The sequence below is a fragment of the Thamnophis sirtalis genome, unplaced genomic scaffold, assembly GCF_051295495.1.
Source record: "Thamnophis sirtalis isolate CommonGarterSnake01/CBP01778 unplaced genomic scaffold, rThaSir2_p1.2 scaffold_11, whole genome shotgun sequence".
In the NCBI taxonomy this organism is placed as follows: Eukaryota; Metazoa; Chordata; class Lepidosauria; order Squamata; family Natricidae; genus Thamnophis; species Thamnophis sirtalis.
Window position 1 is genome coordinate 3,622,009 of NW_028261391.1, and position 22,411 is coordinate 3,644,419.

The following is a 22,411-nucleotide window of genomic DNA, read 5'->3' on the forward strand; positions in this document are numbered from 1 at the left end:
ATCACACTTGACCAATAAAGAATTCTATTTTATTAGAAACAGTTTTTCCCTCAATAAAGAATTCTATTCTATTAGAAACAGTTTTTCCCTCATGCCATCACTCTGCTAAACAACCAATTCCCACAACACTGTCAAACTATTTAGCAATAGCAATAGCAGTAGACTTATATTATATACCGCTTCATAGGGCTTTCAGCCCTCTCTAAGCGGTTTACAGAGAGTCAGCATATTGCCCCCAACAACAATCTGGGTCCTCATTTTACCCACCTCGGAAGGATGGAAGGCTGAGTCAACCCTGAGCCGGTGAGATTTGAACCGCTGAACTGCTGATCTAGCAGTAGCCTGCAGTGCTGCATTTAACTACTGCGCCACCTTGGCTCATTTACCAAGACACTTCTCATTCTTCCTATTATCTATCTTCTTTTCTACTTATGACAATAACTTTGTTGCTTGTATCTTTACGATTTATATGTTTTATTTAGTTTCCTAGTGTGATTTTGATTGCTTATTTAGTATCCTATGACTATCACTGTTGTATCTCATGATTCATAATGAATGTATTTTTATGGTGACTATGATCATGATTTATCACATATCTTAGTGACTATCACTGAGTGTTGCAACTTTTTATTCTTGGTGAATGTATTTTATTCTCCTTATGTACACGGAGCGTTTATGCACCAAAGACAAATTCCTTGTATGTCCAGTCACACTTGGCTAATAAAGAATTTATTCTATTCTATTTTATTTTAATTTTGATACTGTGGGAAGTTATCATCCAGTCCTCTCCCAGGAAAATGAAATATCCTAGGAAATATTGAAAAGGCAGAATATTTCTCTGGATGCGATAACAAAGAAACATGTTTTAAAAAACAGAATAGTTGCCTGTAGCTTCCTGCCCATCCCCACTGTTAATGGGCCATTGAGAAGGCCAAGCTAGTCCACTTTACATAATAAAGAGTTCTCCCCTTCAGCTCCAGGAGGATGGGATTAAGGCATGATAATATTGGCCCTTTTACCCAACTCGCCACATGGCATCTGAGAACTCAACCAAACCTGGGTTCAAAACACAGCCTAGAGAGTTGCCCCTGCATGGCTCCATGGGAGTCTGACAACCAATTAGAATACATTTCTTACACAGGAACAGGAAACAGAGAGGTGGACTAAACAGGGTATAAAAAGCCTAGCAAGCCCCTCCCTCAGCCCTTCTCTTCTTCTCCACCAACATTGAAGCATGTGATCACCTTTCCTGTTCAGGGCTCAAGCCATGTGGTCCTGTCCACCAATAAACCATCTTTCCAAGCAGCCTCCATGTCTCCAGTGTCTTTTTCCCCACTTGGAGCTGAACCCAGAAGGACATTTCTTCCATCAATACACTGCAGGGTGGCTGGGTTTATTCATTTACCTAACAACTCTATATCAATATTCTAGTTTTGGATACACTGTTCCAAGCATCCACATTAAAACAGAAAAGGAAAAAGTTAAAAATTCCATCTATCCACCCAAATGTTAGCAAAATTAAGCTACTAAGTGGCCTTGGAGCTTAATAGGCAAACAATATTGTATGACCTTTATCAAACAGGTAACGAGTGTGTGGCAGGCTGGTGGTGACTGATGAACTAGGGAACACCTCATCACTTTCTCCTGTTAAATTTGCTCGCTCCCTCTCCATCCTGTTTGAATTTTTAAAATGTGAGATCCTCATTTATTGTTTTAATGTTTATCCTGGATGTTATTTAATGTCTGTAAGCCACCCAGAGTCACCTTTGGTGACATGGGCAGCATATAAGTTTGATAAATAAATAAATGTGGTTAACCTTTTAAAAAAAAGTTGCCATATAAAAGCAGGGATCTTCAAAAGATTAGCCAACAATAAAATTGTTAGCTGGGGCTGCAATTGTTTAATATGTTTTACCCGTAATTAACTTATCTGTGGTTTGTTCACTTAACTCAATTTCCTGGTAGTAATTTTCCCCAGCTTCCAAGTTGTTGCTCCTGTTCCTTGTTATTAAAAGGGCAACACTTGACCAAAAAGAAAAAAAGAGAGAGAGAGAGAGAGAAACAAACAAATGAAAATTTAATGTCACAACACAACAGAATTTAGGAAAATAGTTTTAGAAGCCTCCTGCTGTTTTCACCCATCGCTACATAAACAAATCATTGTCAAGAACTTCGGGGAGCCATCAAAAAGCAGGTATTTCTAATGTCGGGCCCCGAGAAATGGATCAATGGTGATGAATTTGCACCTACTGCTGCTACTTTTTAAAAGCCAAAGCAATCTAATCTATTTATCTGAGAAGGCCTAAATGTCATCATATTCTCAGTTGCTACAGAAGTTAATTAAAAGTTAAGAAACAGCTAATGTTCTGGAATGCAGAGGTTTGTTTATTTATTTTTTAAATGCAATAAGACTGCCACAGAGAGGAGGGGAGGTCAAGCTATTTTCCAAAGCTCCTGGAGGCCAGACAAGGCATAATGGATGGAAAGTGGACAAGGAGAGATTCAACCTGGAAATAAGGAGAAATTTTCTGAAGGTGAGAAAACCCATGGAACAGAAGTTCCCTTCGGAAGTTGTGGGAGTTTCATCACTGGAGGCTTTCAAGAAGAGGCTGGACTTCCACCTATCAGGAATGGTGTAGGTAGGGTCTCCTGCTTGGGTGGGGGTTAGATTAGATGACCCACCAGGTCCCTTCCAACTCTGTTAATCTGTTAAAGGCTGCCTAGCTCCAACCATGAGATGCTGGGTGAAATAAGTAGTTTTGTTAAATTCCTTATGAACAATTTGGTCTATACCATTTCAGACAAATGGTTGTCCGATCTCTTCTTAAAAACCAGAGCATCCACAACCTCTGGAGGCAACTTGTTCCAGTTGACCAATGTTCTAACTGTCATGAAATTTCTCTTTAGTTGCAGATTGCTTCTCTCTTTTTAAGCTTCCATCCATTTCTTCTTGTCCTGCCTTCAGGACGCAGAGGTGGTATTCAGCAGGTTCTGACCAGTTCTGGAGAACCGGTAGCGGAAATTTTGAGTAGTTTGGAGAACCGGCAAATACCGCCCCTGACTGGCCCCATCCCCATCAATTCTCTGCCTCCTGGGTCCCAGCTGATCGGGAGGAAATGGAGATTTTACAGTATTCTTCCCCTGTCATGCCCACCAATCAGTTCAGTTTATTGTATTTGTATGCTGCCCTTTTCCCCCGAAGGGGGACCAAGCCATGCCTACCAAGCCAAGCCAAAATTTTGAATCCCAATACTGCTTCAGATACTTTGGAGAACAGATTGGATCCTGGCTACCTTCTTTGTGACAAATCCTTTGAGTATTGGAAAGCTGCTATCATGTCACCCCTTTTCGTTAAACTAGACATCCAATTCCTGCAATTGTAGTTAGCAATAGCAGTTAGACTTATATACCGCTTCATAGGGCTTTCAGCCCTCTCTAAGCGGTTTACAGAGTCAGCATATTGCCCCCAACAATCCGGGTCCTCATTTTACCCACCTCGGAAGGATGGAAGGCTGACTCAACCCTGAGCCGGTGAGATTTGAACAGCCGAACTGCAGAACTGCAGTCAGCTGAAGTAGCCTGCAGTGCTGCATTTAACCACTGCACTCTGTGGCTCTGAGTTGAGTTGGGTTAGTAGCTGGGTGTCCATCTTTGCACAGTAACCAGGATCTCTGGTGAGACTGGCGTCTAAATAAGCTACTTCAGTGTTTCTCAGCCTTAACAAGTTGGAGATGGGTGGACTTCAGCTCCTAGAATTCCCCAGCTAGCATGCTGAATTATGCTTTGCTATTGTTGGAAGAAATATCCATCTGGTTCAATTTCACGCCTGGGGAAAGGCACTGGAAACATGGGAGGGTGATTAGAAAGATGGTTTAATGATAAAGCAGAAGCACATGGGTTTGAGATTCTGGTGCAGCTGACCACTTGGAGTTGAGCGTGAGGGGTTTTTATACCTTCTCTTGGGCTTTGCCCTTGAGTTTCCTGTTCCTGTGCAAGAACATGTATTCTATTGGCTGTTGTCAGACTCCCATGGTGCCATGAGGGCTCATGTTTGTCTGATTCAAGTTTGGTTGAAGTTTGGAGGTTAATGCAATGAAGGGGCTTGTTGGGCAATTCCTATTGTGGCTGAGGGTTAACCCTACCTTTGCTCAGGGGAATTTGCTTATGAATAGTGCTATCTATCTCTTAAGCGCTGACATCTGCTGAGAGCTATTAAGGAAGGTGGGGACTATTAAGAGTGAGTCTACTTCCTGCCCCTAGAAAAGCCCACATGTTTCTCTATTTCTCATCCAGGGAAATATAATATTCTGCCTTTTTAATATTTCTCAAAATATTCCATTCTTCTAGGAGATGGGTGGATGCTAACTTTCTACACTATTCTTATAGAAATAAAGAAGGACCAGGGGAGACATGATAGCAGTCTTCCAATATCTCAAGGGTTGCCACAAAGAAAAGGGAGTCAAACTATTCTCCAAGGCACCTGAGGGTAGAACAAGAAGCAATGGGTGGAAACTAATCAAAGAGAGAAGCAACTTAGAACTAAGGAGAAACTTCCTGACAGTTAGAACAATTAATCAGTGGAACAGAAATTGCCTCCAGAAGGGGCTTTGATTAGAAGATCTCCAAGGTCCCTTCCACCTCTGTTATTCTATTCTATTCTATTCTATTCTATTCTATTCTATTCTATTCTATTCTATTCTAAACACTATAAGTCCATGTATTTGCCAAATAAATAAATAAAGATACATACATACATAGTTGATAGATAGATAGATAGATAGATAGATAGATAGATAGATAGATAGATAGATAGATAGATAGATAAATAGATATATAAATAAACAAATAAATAATTTAAAGGGTTAAGGCAGTGTTTCCCAACCTTGGCCTCTTGAAGAGGTCTGGACTTCAACTCCCAGAATTCCCCCAGCCAGCATTCACTGGCTGGGGAATTCTGGGAGTTGAAGTCCAGACCTCTTCAAGGGGCCAAGGTTGGGAAACACTGGCTTAAGGCGAAGGTCCAAGCGAAGTGCATCATGGGAGGCCAGCCCCTGATTCTGAAAAGGCGGCTCCCTCACTTCAGCCGCTGGGGGGAATCTTTCGGGTGGAACCTTTGTGTCGGAGGAGCAGTTTCCGGGCGGGGGACGGACGGACCGTCGGACGCACCTGCGAGCGGCGCCCGTTTGGGCACGGCGGCTGTCATGGCGGCCTGAGGCGCGGTGCGGCCAAGCGGAGAATCAGCCGGGAGACAACGGCACCTTGCCCGGTAAGAACCGCGACCCCGAGCCCGGGACGGAGAAGGACGCGACTTCTGTCCTCGGAAAAGACTTCGTTCTCTCCCTCCAGAGGTAGCAGGCGATCGGCAAGCGGGCGGGGAAGCATTTTCCTTTGCTGCCTCCGCTCCGCTGAGAGAAACTCCTCAATCTCCGGAGGATGGGAATGATGGGATTTGTAATCCAAGCGGTTGAGGGACGGGGGGGACGGCCCTACTCCAGCCGGATGGGAATGATGGGATTTGGAATCCAAGCGGTTGGGTGGGGTGACGGCCGTACTCCAGCCGAATGGTAATGATGGGATTTGGAGTCCAAACGGTTGGGGGAGGAGGTGACAGCCCTACGCCAGCCGGAATGGAATGATGGGATTTGGAGTCCAAGTGGTTGGGGAGAGTGACGGCCGTACTCCAGCCAGATAGGAATGATGGGATTTGGAGTCCAAGCGGTTGGGGGAGGAGGTGACAGCCCTACGCCAGCCGGAATGGAATGATGGGATTTGGAGTCCAAGCGGTTGGGGGAGGAGGTGACAGCCCTACCCCAGCCGGAATGGAATGATGGGATTTGGAGTCCAAGTGGTTGGGGGAGGAGGTGACAGCCCTACCCCAGCCGGAATGGAATGATGGGATTTGGAGTCCAAGCGGTTGGGGGAGGAGGTGACAGCCCTACGCCAGCCGGAATGGAATGATGGGATTTGGAGTCCAAGCGGTTGGGGGAGGAGGTGACAGCCCTACACCAGCCGGAATGGAATGATGGGATTTGGAGTCCAAGTGGTTGGGGAGGGTGACGGCCGTACTCCAGCCAGATGGGAATGATGGGATTTGGAGTCAAAGCGGTTGGGGGGGGACGATCATATGACAGCCGGATGGGAATGATAGGATTTGGAGTCCAAGTGGTGGGGGGGAGTGACAGCCCTACGCCAGCCAGATGGGAATGATGGGATTTGGAGTCAAAGCGGTTGGGGGGGGACGATCATATGACAGCCGGATGGGAATGATAGGATTTGGAGTCCAAGTGGTGGGGGGGAGTGACAGCCCTACGCCAGCCAGATGGGAATGATGGGATTAGGAGTCAAAGTGGTGGTGGGGGGTAATGGCCGTACATCAGCCAGTTGGGAATGATGGGATTTGGAGTCCAAGTGGTTCGGTGTGGGTGAAGGCCCTAAGATGAGGTGGAATCCAGACCAGGGGAATAGCCTTAAGGAAAAAGGCGGATTGGGTGGCTGGGGATGATGGGTGTGGTAGTGGGAGACCTAAACAACTGAAGAGTGACAGGATAACTGTTGGCAAAGGTGCAAGTGAGTTATCCAAACATACTGTAAGGTTTGAAAATACCGTTTAGACCCATAGAAGTTTGAGAATACATCCAGGTCACAGGCAGGCCGGATCTAAAGCACTTTTGTTGACTTCTCTCCTCTCTCTTGCAGGGAACATGTGCAGCCACCGAGTCCCTTAAACACAGCAGGTCGTGTGGTAACCAGTTGTGTGCTCTGTCCATTTCTTTCTCCTGGCCTGTATTTCTGAGCGCACTGGAACCTGAAGTAACAGCGGTTATTGCCTCTGGGACATTTGGACAGAAGGCTCTGAATCTTCAATATCGAGTGGATACCTTCCTCACTTTCTTTGTAAGCCCCTGGCTGGTATGTATGTAAGTTGCTTATTTATGAATCCCAACTGTATAATCCAAACTTCGGACGCTTGGCAGTGGGCTCATATTTATGACGGTTGCAGTGTCCCTTTTGAGACCTCCTTATGAGCAAAGTCGATGGGGAAGCCAGATTTACTTTACAACCGTGCTACTAACTTAATGTATGCGGCATAAAAAAATGTAGAATGGGGCCAAACTCACTTAACAACTGTCTTGCTTAGCAACAGAAATTTTGAGCTCAGTTGTGGTCATACATTGAGAACTACGTGTATGTAAAAACAATTTAAGACTTCTTTTCCCATATATGTATACATATTTTTCCATTTTTCTCTCTCCTGTAAATGATATACCCTGACAATGCACTGTATCCAAAATGTTTATGAATAAAATAACAATAATAACAACAACCACAATAATAATAATTGTAACAGTGATACCCCTTGTCATCGGGGCACTTGGTACCATGTCCACGAATTTTACGAGATACATCAACAAATTGCAGCTTCCTGCAATAACACCAGTGGAACTGCAAAAAACTGTACTACTCGGAACATTGTATATTTTAAGAAGGTTCTTGGTTGATACCTAGAATGATGGCAATTGCACTTAGACTTATATACCGCTTTACAGTGCTTTGAAGCCCTCTCTGGGCAGTCTGTAGGGTTGGGATGTTGCCCCCAATGATCCTGGTCCTTATTTTGCCGACCTCGGAGGGATGGAGGGCTGAGTCAACCTGGAGCCTGATGAGATTTGAACTACCAAATTGCAGTCAGCCGTCAGTCAGCGGAAGTAGTCTGCTGGTCTGCATTCTACCCACTGTGCCATATAGTGGCTCAATAGAGTATTAGAGTGTTATTACGGTCTAGTTAATATTGTATAAATTCCACTGAGCCCTAATGTATAATGTACTACGGTAGTTGTGTTTTTACAATCAACGAGAAAAGCAGAAATGTGTTAATATTGTCACCCTTCTTTTTCCCAGCCTTCATAAATGAATACCGGTACTTTGGGTCCCGTCCTTCCCTCTTTTAGGGTTGAGGATCTCTTGACATTAATTGCTCCTTTAGGACTATACTTCTTAAGATATGAAATAAAGCTGAAGTGTTTTCATTCATCGTACTGGCTTCTGTCACAATATCCCTTTTGAACCAAGCATTGAACAGCAGCTGTGGCACTTCTGTTTTTGCAGTGTTAAGCATCGAGAATGGCAGGGGAGCAGAAACCAGCCTGCAACCTCCTGGAGCAGTTCATTTTATTAGCCAGAGGCACCAGTGGCTCAGCTCTGATTGCCCTCATCAACCAGGTGCTGGAGGCTCCTGGGATCTACGTCTTTGGAGAACTACTGGAATTAACTAATGTGCGAGAGGTGAGTGTTGGATACGTTGCTTTTTTCGCTTGTTTCTACGCGGGGGGAAAATGTTGTAATACGATTCCGGTAGAAGAGAAATGTGTAGCTCAGGGTTGAACTATGGGGTTCTTGATGCTCTTGGAGCTGGTGGTTTTCTTGCAGACATTTCATTACCCAACTATGTGGCATCATCAGTGCTAGCAAGTGTAGGGTTTTCTTTCTGTTTTTATACAGTAGCTTGTCCTATGTTGGTTGTTGTTGTTAGTTGCGAAGTCGTGTCCGTCCCATCGCGACCCCATGGGCAACGTTCCTCCAGGCCTTCCTGTCCTCTACCATCCTCTGGAGTCCATTTAAGCTCACGCCGGCTGCTTCGGTGACTCCAGCCAGCCACTTCATTCTCTGTCGTCGTATTCTTTTGCCTTCAATATTTCCCAGCATGAGGCTCTTCTCCAGGGAGTCCTTCCTTCTCATTAGGTGGCCAAAGTACTTGAGTTTCCTCTTAAGGATCTGGCCTTCGAAGGAGCAGTCAGGGTTGATCTTCTCTATGACTGACTGGTTCGATCACCTTGCAGTCCAAGGCACTACCTGTGTTGGTAGGGGTGTGGTTTTCTCCTCAATAGCTTTTACCATTCTAGCAACCAACATTCAGGGATGGAATTTGTGTGCAACTTGTGTAGCCTGGGAGAATCTCAATACCTCAAGGTCGTACGATGAGACCCTTCCGAGCTGGGCAGACTGTGTCCCAAAACAGAGAGATTGTGCTGGATTGGTGGACAGTGAACATGTGGGTGGCCCAGAGGGGGAAAGGGGGGATTTTTAACTATGCAATTTGTGTGGGAAAGCCCCAGAAATGGCTTCGCTTCTTCCGTACCATGTACAGATCTATCAAGTAAAGTTATACTCTTGGTAAAATAATGTCTCTTTTGCTGCATATGCCAAGGGGATGGTTGACATCAGCCTTGGTTAAGTTTGGGAGAATCTTGTTATTGGGAACGAGGGGCTGCCTCAAGTAAAATTCCATTCTTGATTTTTTAAGCTGTGCCAAAAGAGTGGTATCCAAACCATTGGTGCTGCTTCCTAGATTTGAAATCTAGCAGTGAAGATGGTGTCCTCTGGTACTGAAATGCAGGTACTCCTCGACTTACGACCAACATTGAGCCCAACTTTCTGCTGCCAAGTGAAACATTAGTTAAGTGAATTTGGCCCCATTTTATGACCTTTCTTGCCCCCCGTTGTTAAGCGAATCACTGCAGTTGTTAAGTTAGTAATGTTGTTGTTAAGTGAATCCGGCTTCCCCGTTGACTTTGCTTTGTCAGATGGTCGCAAAAGGGGATCACGTGACCCCCGGACACTTCCACCGTCATAAATAGGAACCTGTTGCCAAGCATCCAAATTTTGATCACATGATTATGGGGATGCTGGAAAGGTCTTAAGTGTGAGAAACAGTCCTTTTTTTCAATGCCGTTGTAACTTTGAGCCTTCACTAAATGAACAATTGTATCTCGAGCACTCGCTGTAGTAGTCTTTGTGCCCCATCTTGATTCAGCTCTCTGTGCCAGTGTTTCTCAACCTTGGCAACTTGAAGATGTCCGGACTTCAACTCCCAGAATTCCCCAGCCAGCGAATGCTGGCTGGGGAATTCTGGGAGTTGAAGTCCAGACATCTTCAAGTTGCTAAGGTTGAGAAACACTGCTCTGTGCTATCTTGTCCTCTGATACCGAGCCCTGGCTGAGTCTGTTCTCTTTGTCCATGGGTTAATAACACATGAATAACCCAAAGGTGCTTTTTTTCCCCAAGAGCCATCTGAATTTCCTGTTTTTTCTTTGACGATATTTTTCTCCTCATCCAAGAAGCTTCTTCAGCTCTGAGTGGATGGTGGGGAATGGAAGGATTTAAATTCCTTGCAGGCAGCTGGTCATTTGCATCCTTTTAAGAGAGCCGTTGAGGCCACTTGGAGTCCCAACAGTGGTTATCAAGAGGCACCTAGACTTTTTTGTTTTCTCTTTGAAGACATTTTGCTTCTCATCCAGGAAGCTTCTTCAGCTCTGACTGGATGGTGGGGAAGGGAAGGATTTAAATTCCTTGCGGGCAGCTGGTCATTTGCATCCTTTTTAGAGAGCCGTTGAGGCCACTTGGAGGCTTATCTTTTAGCTATATAATTTGGGATGAACACCCTGTGAATGGTATGGGAGTAGGAATGGATTTCCAGAGGAAACAAAATTGCAGACTACAGGAACCAGGAGCACCAGTCAGGTGACCCTGAGGACACAGATAAACCTCCAAGTGGCCTCAAGGACCCTCTAAAAGGAGGCAAATGGCAAGCTGTCTGAAAGGAGTATCAATCCTTCCATTCCCCACCATCCAGTCAGAGCTGAAGAAGCTTCCTGGATGAGAAGAGAAATGTCTTCAGAGAAAAAACAGAAAGTCCAGGTGCCTCTTGAAAAAGGACCTTTGGGACAACCGTGACCTTGGATGACGGAGCATCTCCATAGACACATGAATAACTTTTTTTTGCTTTTCTTATATCTCCAGATTGCTGAAGGACCCAATGCTGCTTATTTTCAGCTGCTGAATTTATTTGCCTATGGAACCTACCCGGATTATGTTGGTAAGAGTGTGCTGGAACTATAGAAAACTTTGACCTGGTGTAGGTAATCTATACCATATTTTTGGAGTATAAGATGAAACCTTTTTCCTCAAAAAGGAGGGTGAAAATCTGGGTGCGTCTTCTACACTGAATAGAGCATTTTTGGTCTCCTGAAACCCCTCCCCTTTTTCCCAAAATGGCCGTTCATAGCCTTTAGGAAGCTCCTAAAGTGTTCCTGGGGGCTGAGGAAGGCAGAAATGGGTGAAAAATGGGCCTTTTCCCCCCTCGCTTTTGCTCCCCCAGCCCCCAGGAGCACTCTATAAGCCTCCTAAAGCCTATGTATGCTCTTTTTTGGATGAAAAATGTACCTTTTTTGCTCAATTTTTTTGGAGGGGGGCCAGGAGCACTCTACAAGCCTCCTAAATGCTATGCATGCCCTTTTATTTGACCAAAAAAAAAATGTTTTTGGGAGGTCTGCAGAATGCAAAAACTTTTTTTTTAATTTGTCTCTTCAAAATCTTGGCGTGTCTTGTACTCTGCCTGGATGGCTCCTAGGGTGAGCCGATAGACAGAAAAGGGAAGCAGTATGCTCCCTCCCATGTTTGGGTATACCAGGAGTTATGACACTATATATATATGTGTGTGTGTGTGTGCGTGTTGCATTTGTGCTGATAAATAATTAAAGGGAGACTTTCTGTCGTGATGGTCTCTTGTGATGAGCCGATAGACAGAGAAAGGAAGCAGTATGCTTCCTCCCATATTTGGGCATACCAGGGGTTGTGACACAATACATACATACATACATACATACATACATACATACATACATACATACATACACATACATACACACGCAAATATATATACATATATATATACATATACACACATATCTCTTTTATTGTTATTGTACAAAATAAATACAACGAAATTGCTTAGTAGCAATATCTGTCTGTCTCTCTAATGATAAAATTTATACAGGCAGTCCTCGACTTACAACAGTTCCTTTAGTGACTGTTCAAAGTTACAACGACACTGAAACAAGTGACCTAGGACCATTTTTCACACTTAACGACAGTTGCAGCATTCCCAGGATCACGTGATCAAAATTCAGATGCTTGGCAACTGGTTGACCGTTGCAGCGTCCTGGGGTCTCACTTGAGACTTTCAAGAAGAGATTGGACTGCCATTTGTCAGAAATGGTGTAGAGTTTCCTGCTTGAGCGGAGGGGGTTGGACTAGGTGACCTCCAAGGTCCCCCCCCCAGCTCTATTCTGATTGATCGACATCTTCTGACAAGCAAAGTCAGTGGGGAAGCCAGATTCGCTTAACAACCAAGTGACTAACTTATCGACTGCAGTGATTTGCTTAACAACTGTTGGCAAGCCAGGTTGTAAAATGGGAGAAAGCTCACTTAACAAATTCTCACTTTAGCAACGTAGATTTTGGGCTCAATTGCAGGCGTAAGTTGAGGACTACCTGTATAACTGCTCTTCTCAGTAAAGCCAATTGAGGGTGACACACAATGATAAATGCTGCGTTTCTAAGCTTTACCAGAAAATTTATTTCTCAAAATAATCCGGTTATGGTTGATTAAAGGAAGATCACACAATATGTCTGTCGATTTCACTCTGCTAGGCTTAATCTGTTGTCCCGAGTGGCTTTACTGGTTGTGTACAATGAAGGAAAGGGACAGAGTAATAATACAATAATCCGAAATGGTATAGGGCCGGGATGGCGAACCTATGGCACACGGAGCCATTTTTCGGGGCACGCGAGGCGTTGTCAGCCAGCCAGCGCGCATGCATGCACTGGCCGGCTGACTTCAGCCTTTTTTCGAGGCCATTTTTTGCTCTCCACAGGCTCCAGAGGCTTTATAGGAGCTTGGGGTGGGCGAAAACAGCCTCCCCCCACCCCGGAGGCCTTCCGGAGGGTTCAGGAGTTTCCCTGAAGCCTCCGGGGTGCAAAAAAACAGTCCTATGGGCTAACTGGAAGTTCAGAAACAGACTTCCATTTTTTCTTGTAGGGCCAGTTTTAGCCCTCTGGAGCCTTCAGGGGCCTTCCGGAGGCTTCGCTGAAGGCTCCGGAGGACGAAAAATGGACCTACGGACAAACCGGCTTACAGCTGTTTTCTGATTCTGAAATGGGATAGGATCTCCCGTTTGAGCAGGGGGCTGGATTGGAAGACCTCCAAGGTCTCTTCCATCTCAATTCTGATTCAGATGGTTGCCTTGTCCTCACTTAGCAACGCACAGTGATTTGCTTCACAATGGCAGTCAGGACTCCCAGGATTTCCATCACTTTTAAGAATATTGTGGTTTGTAGGAATGCATCGCTTAGTGGTGGAAATTCCACATTTCACCATCGTTAAATGAGGACAGCCTGTACTTGCATCTTAAAGCCCCTTCAAGTCCCCTCCCTTTGCCCTCCCTTCTCTTCCTGTTGATGATTATGACCCCCCCCGCCAAACTGTGCCCCCTCTCTTCCAAAACGGCCTCGGGTTGGCAGTCTTTGACATTTGCCGGGGTGTTAAGGGGAAACGCAAGGACTTTTTGACCCCCAACATACATTTCAGTTTCACCCGTAATCTGAGGGAGTTGTTGAAATTTGATTTCTCGGACAGCGAACCAGAGCAACCTGCCAGCTTTGACGGGGCCCCAGAAGAACAAGTTGAAGCATTTGACGATTGTCAGCTTAGCTTCCAGAATGAAGGTAAAGTAGAAAAGCTCTCAATTTTTAAAAAAAGCAGAAACGAAAACCAGTTATTTTCTGCAGGGGGAGCCAGTGGCAGACATACATGCAGAGGTCACCTCGATGGCTCTGCTCTGTTCTACTGAAAGCTAGAGAGTAGATGCCCACTCGGGACTTCCGTAAGGGAATCAACAAACTGGCCAAATTGGAACTTTGGTGCCTGAAGTATTGCCCTTCTATTTAGCCTTTGGACATGGGCCTGTTAGACAGACTTTCTTTCATTCTTTGTTTCTTTCTTTCCTTCCTTCCTTCTTTCTTTCTTTCTTTCTCTCTCTCTCTCTCTCTCTCTCTCCCTCCCTCCCCCTCCCTCCTTCTCTCTCTCATTTGTCTCTATCTATCCTTGGTATTCTTTATAATGCCTTGGTAAGGCCACCCTTAGAATACTGCATTCAGTTTTGGTCATCTCCACGATGTAAAAAAGATGTTGAGACCTTGGAAAAAGTTCAGAGAAGAGCAACTAAGATGCTCAAAGACCTGGAGACTAAAACATATGAGGAACGGTTGCAGGAACTGGGGATGTCTAGTTTAGTGAAAAGAAGGACCAGGGGAGACAGGATAGCATCTTCCAATGTCTCAGGGGCTGCCCCAAAGAAGAGGGAGTCAAGCTATTCTCCAAAGCAACTGAGGGTAGAACAAGAAGCAATGGGTGGAGACTAATTAAGGAGAGAAGCAACTTAGAACTGAGGAGAAACTTCCTGACAGAACAATTAATCAGTGGAACAGAAGTTGCCTCCAGAAGTTGTGAATGCCCCAACACTGGAGTGAAGATGATGTTGGATAACCATTTGTCTGGAACGGTATAGAGTTTCCTGCCTAGGAAGGGGGCTGGACTAGAAGACCTTCAAGGTCCCTTCCAACTCTGTTATTCTAAATCTTTTCTATCCCTCCTTCCTCCCTTTTTCTCTCTCTCTCTTTCTGTCTCTTTCTCCTTCATAAGGCGATTGGCCATTATACATAAAACCGTAAAGACACAAAAGCCATATTTAAATATTGCCATAAAAACCCGCATTCCTTTTAAAACACAAGCATTATCCGTGGGTGTTGTTTTCTGCATTTAAACGCAGTTTTTGGAAAAGATGTCCATGGCAGGAAAGCTTTAGGAACCCAGCCGTGCCTTTTGGGAGGAGTGTTTGCCTGGATCATAGCAAAGGCGTTTGTGGCTTAAAATTATAACAGGCGAGCGCGAGATCTACAAGCCCCCTTTTTTCCAGTGCAGTTGCAACTTTCAACGGTCACTAAATGAACCGCCGTGACCGTATAAGCCTCAGGGCTTTTGCTATGCCTCACTTCCGGCTATTCCTCCCCCCCCCCCCGCCCCCCAGTGCATCCCATATTCGGTGCTGCTGAAAGACCTGGAGATGCGGAACCTCCGGGAGCTGGAGGACCTGATCATCGAAGCCGTTTACACAGACATCATCCAAGGCAAACTGGATCAACGGAATCAAGTGCTGGAAGTGGATTTCTGCATCGGGCGTGACATTCAAAGGAAGGACATCAGCAACATCATTAAAACCCTCCATGAGTGGTGAGCTGTTCCCCTCCTTCCCTCCCTCTCTCCCTCTGGCCCGACAGGTTGTGGTGGGGGGTAGTGGTATCGCCCCTCTCCCTAATTTAGGCAGCATGGTCGTTTTTCCTCTCCTCCCTTCTCCCCCCCTCCTCCCATCCGTGATGGTGGAAGTTTTGTGTTGGCAGGTGCGACGGGTGTGAAGCCGTCCTGTTAGGAATTGAGCAGCAGGTACTTAGAGCCAACCAGTACAAGGAGAACCACAACCGAACTCAACAACAGGTGGAGACGGAGGTAAGTGTCTTATGCCGGCCCCGGCGGCGCAGTGGTCAGAAGGCGGTATTGCAGGCAAGCTCTGCCCACAGTCTGGAATTCAATCCTGGAGTTCAAGGTTGGACTCGGCCGTCTATCCTTTTGAGGTCAATAAAATGAGGACCCGGATTGTTGGGGGACAAGAGGCTGGCTCTGTAAACCGCTTAGAGAGGACTGTAAAAGCACTATGAAGCGGTATATAAGTCTAAGTGCTATTGCTTTCCCTCCCTCTCTCCCTCTCTCCCTCCCTCTCTCCCTCCCTCCTTCCTTCTGTCCATGGTGAAACAGTGTTTAGAAAGCAGTGTTGCAGGCTAACTCTGCCCACAGCTAGGAAGTTCGACTCTCACCAGGCTCACAATTGACTCCACCTTCTGTCCTTCTGAGCTCAATAAAATGAGGGCCCAGATTGTTGGGGTGAAGAGGCTGACTCTGTAAACCCCTTGGAGAGGGCTGAAAAGCACTAGGAAGCGGTATATAAGTCTTAAGTACTACTACCCTTCCTTCCTTCCTCCCTCCCTCCCTCTCCCTTCCTCCCTCCCTCCCTCCCTCCCTCCCTCCCCCTTCCTTCCTTCCTTCCTTCCTTCCTTCCTTCCTTCCTTCCTTCCTTCCTTCCTTCCTTCCTTCCTTCCTTCCTTCCTTCCTTCCTTCCGTGGTGAAACAGTGTTTAGAAAGCAGGGTTGCAGGCTAACTCTGCCCACAGCTAGGAAGTTCGACTCACCAGGCTCACAATTGACTCCGCCTTCTGTCCTTCTGAGCTCAATAAAATGAGGACCCAGATTGTTGGGGTGAAGAGGCTGACTCTGTAAACCCCTTGGAGAGGGCTGAAAAGCACTAGGAAGTGGTATATGTCTAAGTACTACTACCCTTCCTTCCTTCCTCCCTCCCTCCCTCCCTCCCTCCCTCTCCCCTCCCTCCCTTCCTTCCTTCCTTCCTTCCTTCCGTCCGTCCGTCCGTCCGTCCGTCCGTCCGTCCGTGGTGAAACAGTGTTTAGAAAGCAGTGTTGCAGGCTAACTCTGCCCACAGCTAGGAAGTTCGACTCTCACCAGGCTCACAATTGACTCCGCCTTCTGTCCTTCTGAGCTCAATAAAATGAGGACCCAGATTGTTGGGGTGAAGAGGCTGACTCTGTAAACCCCTTGGAGAGGGCTGAAAAGCACTAGGAAGCGGTATATAAATCTAAGTACTACTGCCCTTCCTTCCTTCCTTCCTTCCTTCCTTCCTTCCCTCCCTCCCTCCCTCCCTCCCTCCTTCCTTCCTTCCTTCCTTCCTTCCTTCCTCCCTCTCCCCTTCCTTCCTTCCTTCCTTCCTTCCTTCCTTCCTTCCTTCCTTCCTTCCTTCCTTCCTTCCTTCCTTCCTTCCTTCCTTCCTTCCTTCCGTGGTGAAACAGTGTTTAGAAAGCAGTGTTGCAGGCTAACTCTGCCCACAGCTAGGAAGTTCGACTCTCACCAAGTTCACAACTGACTCAGCCTTCCGTCCTTCTGAGCTCGATAAAATGAGGAGGCAGTGAAGCCGCTGACTCTGTAAACCGCTTAGAGAGGGCTGTGAAGCTCTGTGAAGCAGTATATAAGTGCTGTTGCTAGGTGGAGGATGGTTCTCATCAGGAAAGCAAACCCCAACCCCCATTTTTGAGATTGTCACACTTCTTTTTAACTGCCCCTCGCCCGCCCCCCCCCCACCTCACTTCCTCCACATCCTCTCTTGGAAGCCCAAGAATAAGCCGGCATTTTGAGCTCAGCATGTCAGAAATTCAGAAAATGCCTAACTTGATATTGCTGGTGTGTCGTACCCGAGAGAGGCAGTTCTCTTGGATATGACAGGCAACGCAAATGACATTGTAAACACAGGCAGTCCTCGATTTATAGCAGTTCCATTTAGTGACCGTTCAGAATTAAAACGGCCCTGGAAGAAAAAAGTGACTTGTGGCCTTTTCCACACAACCCTTGCTGCCACCCCTTATGCCACCTGATCAAAATTCAGGTGCTTGGCAACTGACTCACACTTACGACGGTCACGGGATTCCCCCTCTTGCCACCTTCTGACAAGAAAAGTCCATGGGGACGCCAGGTGATTCACTTAACAACAAGGTTACTGATGTAACTGCGGGGATCCACTTCACCCCCAGTGGGAAGAAAGGTCATTCAGTAGGGCAGAATTCACTTAACAACTCTCTCACGTAGGAGCAGTCATTTTGGGTCCCATTGTGGACGTAAATTGAGGACTACGTGTACTTTGAAAATTCAGCTCATCGCTTCTGTGGGCTTCTTCCTGGCCACAGAAGGCCGAATTGGCTGAAATCATGCTGACCCACTGCCCAATTTCCTCCTGCCCCCTGCCGAGGTGGTGCAGTGGTTAAATGCAGCACTGCAGGCTACTTCAGCTGACTGCAGTTCTGCAGTTCGGCTGTTCAAATCTCACCGGCTCAGGGTTGACTCAGCCTTCCATCCTTCCGAGGTGGGTAAAATGAGGACCCAGACTGGGGGGGCAATATATGCTGACTCTGCAAACCGCTTAGAGAGGGCTGAAAGCCCTATGAAGCGGTATATAAGTCTAACTGCTATTGCTATTGCTATCTATCTATCTATCTATCTATCTATCTATTGGATTGTTGGGGGCAATATGCTGACTCCGTAAACCGCTTAGAGAGGGCTGAAAGCTCTATGAAGCGGTATATAAGTCTAACTGCTATTGCTATTGCTATCTATCTATCATCTATCTATCTTTCTATCTATCTATCTATCTATCTATCTATCTATCTATCTATCTATCTATCTATCTATCTATCTATCTATTGGATTGTTGGGGGCGATATGCTGACTCCGTAAACCGCTTAGAGAGGGCTGAAAGCCCTATGAAGCGGTATATAAGTCGAACTGCTATTGCTATTTCTTAAGCCTGCCTTTCATTTCCTCCACTCCTAGCCCAGCTGTTCCCCTGACCTTCCTGGAGCTATTTATTTAGAGCAGGGGGTCTCCAACCATAGCAACTATTCTGCCTGGAGGACTTCAGCTTCCAGAATTCAGCAATCCCAACTTTCTATTTTCATACAAATAATTTTCTCTATTACATTTTATTTCTAGTAATAGTTCCACTTGGGAAGGAGTCAGTAAAAGACCATGTGCCTTTCGCCTTCTCCCCATAAATAAGGGTTTGAGTGCCATGTCCCAGAAGGTGGCGCTGTGCCCATATATTAGACTCGAGACGAGCGGTGTGGTTTATTTTTTATTTATTTTTTACTTTCCTGACCCCCCCCCCCCCAAACATCAAAAGCTGATGGATGGATGGACTCCCCTCCTCCTAATTGTTTCTCGACTCTTGTGCTTCTGCTTGTCTCTGCTGTGTTTTTGGGTTGATTTATTTTCCTTTTTTTAAAAATAGATTTTTATTTTAAACACAGAAACACATCAACAGAAACAGACACATGACTTAAAACAACATAGGAACAATAAGTTCCATCGTATATCATACCGCAGTTCCGTATCAGTTTCTTTGCAGTTAGTGTTTTCCCTTCTATACATTTCTATCTTGCATTCATGGTCCCCTTATTCGTTATCCATTTTTATGTACACTTCTATATTTGCTTATACTTAGCTATTTATAACAAAATATTGTTTACCTATATTGTGCTTTATATTCTTACTGTCATTTATTCTCTTACGTACAATTATAGGTATACATTCACGTATTTTCCTATTAGCTTGGTATCCGCGTAGGTAGTCCTCGACTTACAACAGTCTGTTTAATGACCGAAGTTACAACGGCACTGAAAAGACTCACGACCTTTTTACCAGATTTTTACACCTACCACCGTTGGCATCCTCCCTGTGGTCAGGCCATCGGAATTCATATGCTTGGCAACTGGCAAGTACTTGTGACGGTTGCAGTGTCTGGGGCGGGGGGCGGGGGGGGGTGTTCACGTGATCCGCTTCTGCGACCTTCTGACGAGCAGACCCAATGGGGGAAGCCCGATTCACTTTGCGACCGTGTTAACTACCTTAACCAGCTGCAGTGGTTCGCTTCATAGATGTGGCAAGAAAAGGACGTAAAATGGGGCGAATCTCACTTGGCGGCTGTCTCGCTTGGCGAGAGAAATGTGGGGGGTTCGACTGCGGCCGGAAGTGGAGAGGATTACCTGCAACGTCAAACGGTGATTAAGAGGCCCGCCATAAGTCAAGGACTACCTAGAACCGTGACGGCAAACCTATGGCATGCATGGCCAAAGTGGGACGCACGGCGTCGCCCATCCCTCTTCCGGGTTTCTCTCGCGCATGCGCACGCAACAATCGGTGGTCCTTGTGCATACGGCAGTGCCGGAAACGGAAGAACTGGCTCTTTTGTTTTCCAGGGATGAGCACATCTGCCGGCCAGCTGATCAGTGCGCATGCATGCACAGCAGTAACCGGAAGGCTTTGTAGCCGGCACGCATATAGCAATAGCAATAGTTAGACTTATATACCGCTTCCTAGGGCTTCCAGCCCTCTCTAAGCGGTTTACAGAGTCAGCATATCGCCCCCAACAACAATCCGGGTCCTCATTTTACCCACCTCGGAAGGATGGAAGGCTGAGTCAACCCTGAGCCTGGTGGGATTTGAACAGCCGAACTGCTGAACTGCAGTCAGCTGAAGTAGCCTGCAGTGCTGCATTTAACCACTGCGCCACCTTGGCATGCCGGAAACCGGAAGGTCATTTTCCAGGGCATGTGTGCCCCTGGGCAGCTCCTCTTCCGGGTTGCAGCCCAGGCAAGCATGCCCACGCAAAGCGCTCCCTTGTGGGCCCCTTGGGCCGTCGCCTGCCCGTGGCTCCCTTTTCACCCTCGCTGACCTATAACTTCGAACTGTTACTAAGAGGCTGGACATAAGTCGAGGACTACCTACAGAGAATCAGGCTGAGCTGAAGTTCTTTTCTCCTCTTCCTCCTCCGTCTTAAAGTGAAGAGAAGGACGCTCCCCCTGCTCTCTGTCCCTCATGTCGAAGGCGATGGAGCGGCCTGGCGGTCACAGAAACGTGGATGGCTCCCCCCCCTCTTAGATTAGAATAGCAGAGTTGGAAGGGACCTTGGAGGTCTTCTAGTCCAACCCCCTGCCTAGGCAGGAAACCCTACACCACTTCAGACAAATGGATATCCAACATCTTCTTAAAAACTCCCAGTTTGGGGCATTCACAACTTCTGGAGAAAAAATTGTTCCACTGATAAATTGTTCTCACTGTCAGGAAATTTATCCTCAGTTCTAAGTGGCTTCTCTCCTTGATTAGTTCCACCCATTGCTTCTTGTTCTGCCCTCAGGTGCCTTGGAGAATAGTTTGACTCCCTCTTCTTTGTGCAACTCCTGAGATATTGGAAGACTGCTATCCTGTCTCCCCTAGTCCTTCTTTTCATTAAACTAGACCATCCCCAGTTCCTGCAACCATTTCTCATATGTTTTAGCCTCCAGTCCCCTAATCTCTTTCTTGCTCTTCTCTGCACTCTTTCTAGAGTCTTCACATCTTTTCTACATCGTGGAGACCAAAACTGGATGCCGTATTCCAAGTGTGGCCTTCCCAAGGGATTATAAAGTGGTATTAACCCTTCCCTGCTTTGCTTCCTTCCAGGTCCTGAACATCAAGAAGACCTTGAAGACCACCGCCTCTTCCTCCTCTTCTGCCCAGGAGATGGACCAGCAGCTGGTCGAACGGGAGTGTCCTCCCCAGAGCAGAGGCAGCCCACCAAGAAGCTCTCCAAGGTCAAAGGGCTGGTCTCCAGTCGCCACTAGTGGCCAGAGCTGCTGCAGGGGGGGGGTAGGCTGCCTGGCGGGGGGGGGGGGGGGGCTCAGTGACTCTGGAGGGATGGGGTCCCGGGCCTCCCCGGCTTACCTGCCCCCTTTCCCCCACCAGCCCCTCCTTCTGCCAGCTTCTGCACCAGTGGACACTGCCAACGTTCTCCCGCGGAGCTTTGCATAAGGACTTTGGGGGGGGGGCTATATTTGGGGGGATGGGGGGGGTTAGGCGCTGAATAAGGAGGTGGCTAACTTTGGGGTCTTCCCATCAGGGGGTTTGGTGCCCATGGCACCTGGCAGCAGCGCACTTCCCCGGATGGCAAAGGGAGGTTGGGTTTTCCAGCCAACGGCCCAAGGGAGCACACACCCCTCCTTCCCCCCCCTCCTTCTCCTCCTCCTCTTCCTTCTCCTTCCCTCCTCCTCCTTCTCTTCTCCTCCTCCTCCTCTTCCTCCTTCTCTTCTTCCTCATCCTCCTCTTCCTCCGCCTTCTCCTCTTCCTCCTCCTCCTCCTCCTCTTCCTTCTCCTCTTCCTCCTCCTCCTTCTCTTCTTCCTCCTCCTCCTCTCCTCCTTCTCTTCTTCCTCATCCTCCTCTTCCTCCTCCTTCTCCTCCTCCTCCTCTTCCTCCTCCTCTTCTCCTCCTTCTCTTCTTCCTCCTCCTCCTCTTCCTCCTTCTCTTCTTCCTCATCCTCCTCTTCCTCCGCCTTCTCCTCTTCCTCCTCCTCCTCCTCCTCTTCCTCCTCCTCTTCCTCCTCCTCCTTCTCTTCTTCCTCCTCCTCCTCTTCCTCCTTCTCTTCTTCCTCATCCTCCTCTTCCTCCGCCTTCTCCTCTTCCTCCTCCTCCTCCTCCTCTTCCTTCTCCTCTTCCTCCTCCTCTTCCTCCGCCTTCTCCTCTTCCTCCTTCTCCTCTTCCTCCCTCTTCCTCCTCCTCCTCCTCCCCCCCTCCTCCTCTTCCTCCTCCTCCTCCTCCCCCCTCCTCTTCCTCTTCCTCCTCTCCTCCTCCTCCTCCTCCGTCTCTTGGGCCTTGATCTCCGAAGTCAACTCTCTACCTCAGGGCCCCCCCAAACTTTCCAGCTTGCAGATCGGCGGGCGGGGGTGGGTGGGGGAGAGGGGATGGTTCCACGCGAGCGTCGGGCGAGCGAATGCACAGCTCCCTGTGAGCGAAACGGCGCGCGCACGCCTGCCGCTCGTCCTAACGGAGCTTGTCAGCCACTTCCGCAGCCCACTAATGAATGGCCCGTGGCCTG

At 47.2% G+C, this 22,411-nt stretch overlaps 1 protein-coding gene across 1 annotated transcript; it reads left to right on the top strand.

The window, feature by feature from the left end:
• Nucleotides 1–5,146: 5,146 nt before the first annotated feature.
• On the top strand, nt 5,147–21,232 carry COPS7B (COP9 signalosome subunit 7B). The gene is given in 9 exon segments (XM_087725072.1): nt 5,147–5,266; nt 6,697–6,909; nt 8,107–8,283; nt 10,798–10,873; nt 13,475–13,563; nt 14,925–15,127; nt 15,295–15,400; nt 21,004–21,094; nt 21,097–21,232. Coding segments are annotated over 7 exon segments (795 nt in total). The 5' UTR covers nt 5,147–5,266; nt 6,697–6,909; nt 8,107–8,121; the 3' UTR covers nt 21,165–21,232.
• Nucleotides 21,233–22,411: the final 1,179 nt, after the last annotated feature.